The sequence below is a fragment of the Lasioglossum baleicum genome, chromosome 11 (assembly GCF_051020765.1).
Source record: "Lasioglossum baleicum chromosome 11, iyLasBale1, whole genome shotgun sequence".
NCBI lineage: Eukaryota > Metazoa > Arthropoda > Insecta > Hymenoptera > Halictidae > Lasioglossum > Lasioglossum baleicum.
This window is the reverse complement of record NC_134939.1, coordinates 7,052,732-7,056,216: the sequence shown is the minus strand read 5'-3', so window position 1 is coordinate 7,056,216 and position 3,485 is coordinate 7,052,732. Positions and strand designations below refer to the sequence as shown.

The window sequence follows — 3,485 nt, the reverse complement described above, 5'->3', positions numbered from 1 at the left end:
ATGAAATACAGTTGTAAAACCACGAAAATTTTACTTCTTTTTGGTCTTTTATTTATTATCTTAAATACCTGTTCTAAATAAATTGAAATGGTAATTTTTACACGGTGTAAGGAAACGATTAAATCTACCATTGCCTAATATCTTATAATTTTATTTTCACCCTTATATTATTATATTCTAACACACTAAAAGTATCAAGTATTCGTCGTAACATGTGAAACCACTTTATTGTTTACCAGAGAGCACGTTGCACACCAGCTAATTTGTTATAGTCTGCTAAGTGACGGAACATCATTCTTGATAGTCTCCATCTTATAACATTACCACGGGCACGAGAAGTTAACATACAACGTTGTGTTAACTGCCGTAATGCAGTTTGGCGAGGAATGGTCTCGTCTATTTGTTTACCAGCGAGTTCCTGAAACATAAAACAAATCATGTTACTAGAAAATTGTTGATGTTTTAAGGGGTTAGACTCATTTCAAGGATTGCAACGGTAAAAGATCAATCTAGGCTGCGATCGACCTCAAAAGCCCTATTTTTACGTTTACGAGGCATAATTTGCATTATTCTACAGCATGTAGCTGTTGCAGCTTTATGAAAATAGCTACATGTGCAGCTTTATGCTATCAAATTACGTCTAATTGCTAATTACGTCTCGTAAACAAAAAATCTTTTGAAGGCGACGAGGCATACATTGACCTTTTACCTAGCGCTTTTGACTGAAAAACCCCATCTTTGCATTATCAAAAAATGAGAAGGCACATCCCGCACACTTGCAATCCTGAAAAAATGAGTCTACCCCCTTAACCCCTTGGACTACATATTATCTTATGGTTACAGTGCTTAACCCATCCGACCCAAAGTAGACGAACAATGTACGGTGTATTTCCTGATGCAACATGATGAATTTTTCAGCGTAGACAGACAGCGTAGCTCCGTCGGGTTGGAAGGGTTAAATGTTACAGTACAACGAGTTAATCTTCGACTTTTTATACGTTTGTTTCACATATTGAGGTTAGTTTCAGTACGTACCCGAATTTCCACTGGTAAAATGTCGTTTCTTTTCAGAGCAACTAGTCGTAATCGCTCTGGGGCATGCTTTTCGGCCAATTTTCTTCGTTTTATATCTCGAATCATCCACCGACCAACATATTTGTTACGTACTTGCTGAAACTGATCACACAAGTACAATTACAAGACAGTATTCACGCTTACATAATACAAAATATATAAATATATTTTTATGACATATTCAATACTGTAAGGATTTATTTATACTTACACCAGCTAGTGTGGAACTCGCATTTTGTAAAAGACTATTTGAGAAACTCGTCAATCGACTTGTTATTGTCGCCATGTTTGATATCTCCGTTTATCTTCAAATTGATGAAAGTACGCCACCTAGCACAAAGTTTCTGAATATGTACGATTATTTGAAACTGCAACATGTATTTAGGTGCAATGTGTTTTGTACAATCAAATTTTCATATTTAAATTTTAGAGAAACATTTTTCACAGTATCTTAAACAAAGAATAGTAACAATTACTATCATTTATACCGTATAACATCATTTTACAAGTCTGAAAATTAGCTCAATACCCTTTAATCTTATTTCAAAAAATCAAATAATCCAATTATTCAAATAACAAAAGGTCCGTATATATATTTTTTTGTTCTCAGGCTCTGATATATGATTTGTTACTTTGAGAAAAATATTTTTAATATTTAAAAAAATAATTAATTAATATGTAAAATATACGTGATAGTCTTATCAGCTTAAAATTAGTCTAATAAGACTAAAATTCTAATAAGACAAGGATGAAGTATTTAGAATCGTAGATGCCGCGGAAATCTATTTGCACTAATTGTACATTCTACTAAATAATGACGCAAAATCATTCTTGATTTGTATGCAGTAATCTATATATTATAAAAATGGAGTAATTATAGTAACAAAAATTGTATGAACTTATAAATAATGTACACAATGTGCGTATAGTGCGTAAAATATACAGAATGTTGAACGAATTTGAGGCCAAACTGCATAAGCATGCATATGTATATTTATTATTGAAACAATTATAACAACGTTAGCAGTCATTTAAGAAATCAAAGTACAAATGTCATTTGTTTCACCATTATAAAATACGTTCAACTTTGAGCCTATAATAAAATTCTATTGCTTGTCTATGTAATACTGATCGAGTGTCTTGCTATTGAATTATCAGTAGACTGCGGATGTTTACGCAATTTTCAGTTTGAAAAACTAAATTTCGTAGGTTGAAATCGAAAATTGGTAGCAATTTGCAATGAGTGTACTTACAGTGTACAGACATCCGAAGTTTACTTATATGTAGATCATTATACAAGTCTTATGTAACACTTCTGCCTGACAAATTTTTAAAAAAACGCTTTTCAGATAAAACTTTGGAAAACGTTTGAAGCAAAACTTACGCAGTTTATCTAGTGAAGATTACGAATATATAAAAAATTCAAAGTGGCACTGATTTTGTTGTTCTCACATTATAAATAAATTTTTAACACGTGTGATGAAACACCCTGCGTAGTGTTAAACAGAATAGTTGTCCACCTCATTCTCGTTTCTTAAAACATGTTATGAAAAATAGCATTTTTTATACAGAATTTGACATATACACTATGTTATGTATTTTATGCACACTCTAAAGTGAATTATGCAAAATAGAATGTTAACATGGAATTGCATATTCAAGTTACAAAATATGCACTATATCAACGTAATTCTTTTAAGGAACTTTTCACAAAGTGTGGAAATATATATATATAAATTTTATAGAAAACTTCTAAGTATAAAAAGTGATAATAAAAATATTGGTCGAACATTAGATTATGTAATGAACAACTATTTTGTTCGACGATGCATAAAATATATTGTAGTTATATGTTTACATACGCAAACATACTTCTCTGTAGAATAAATAACGGAAGAATATGACCGTTTTATAATTATAAATTAATATTGTTCTTTTCTTTATTAAGTGTAAATATTTCTCATATATATGTTGATAACTCGTTACATATTGTACGTATGTAAATTTTACCATATTTCCTTATTTTTCATACACTTTGCATACTGTATACTAACGTGAATTGTACAATGTTCCAGTAATACAATTTGCGTATCTCGATACACATGTTTTTCCGTTGCGTAATTTATATATCTCAAGTGTTTTAAAAACATTTGCTTTTGTGTTACAGTCCACCAGAGAAAAGTAGTTCACACAAGTCACTCCACTGAATTATTCATACCGGTCCTCGCCACAGTAGAAAAAATAATTGTAAATCTTTTAATCCTCTAGATTATTAGTTTCTTAAAAGCTAACTCATGTAAGCTTTTCTAAAGACGGTAGAATTATTGGAATTTGTTTTAATAATTTCATTAAAGAAAAATAAGAGGAACACTTGGGAGGAATAGAATGTTGGACATTATTGGACAAATGAA

General features: G+C 30.8%; 1 protein-coding gene across 1 annotated transcript; it reads right to left on the bottom strand.

Annotated features, from left to right (window-relative positions):
* Positions 1-135: 135 nt before the first annotated feature.
* On the bottom strand, positions 136-1,442 carry Mrps14 (mitochondrial ribosomal protein S14). The gene is made up of 3 exons (XM_076433308.1): positions 1,286-1,442; positions 1,036-1,176; positions 136-418 (listed from the first exon to the last, which is right to left on the bottom strand). Exons 1-3 carry the CDS (start codon positions 1,358-1,360, stop codon positions 233-235), a joined length of 402 nt encoding a protein of 133 aa, XP_076289423.1. The 5' UTR covers positions 1,361-1,442; the 3' UTR covers positions 136-232.
* Between the last annotated feature and the right edge of the window lie 2,043 nt (positions 1,443-3,485).

Excerpts from the sequence above, each read along its gene's own strand:
- Mrps14 (XM_076433308.1), bottom strand. The coding sequence starts at position 1,360 with ATGGCGACAATAACAAGTCGATTGACGAGTTTCTCAAATAGTCTTTTA. Across the intron at positions 1,177-1,285 it reads CGAGTTCCACACTAGCTGGT|TTTCAGCAAGTACGTAACAA; the intron begins GTAAGTATAAAT and ends TTGTGTGATCAG. Across the intron at positions 419-1,035 it reads TTTTACCAGTGGAAATTCGG|GAACTCGCTGGTAAACAAAT; the intron begins GTACGTACTGAA and ends TTTATGTTTCAG.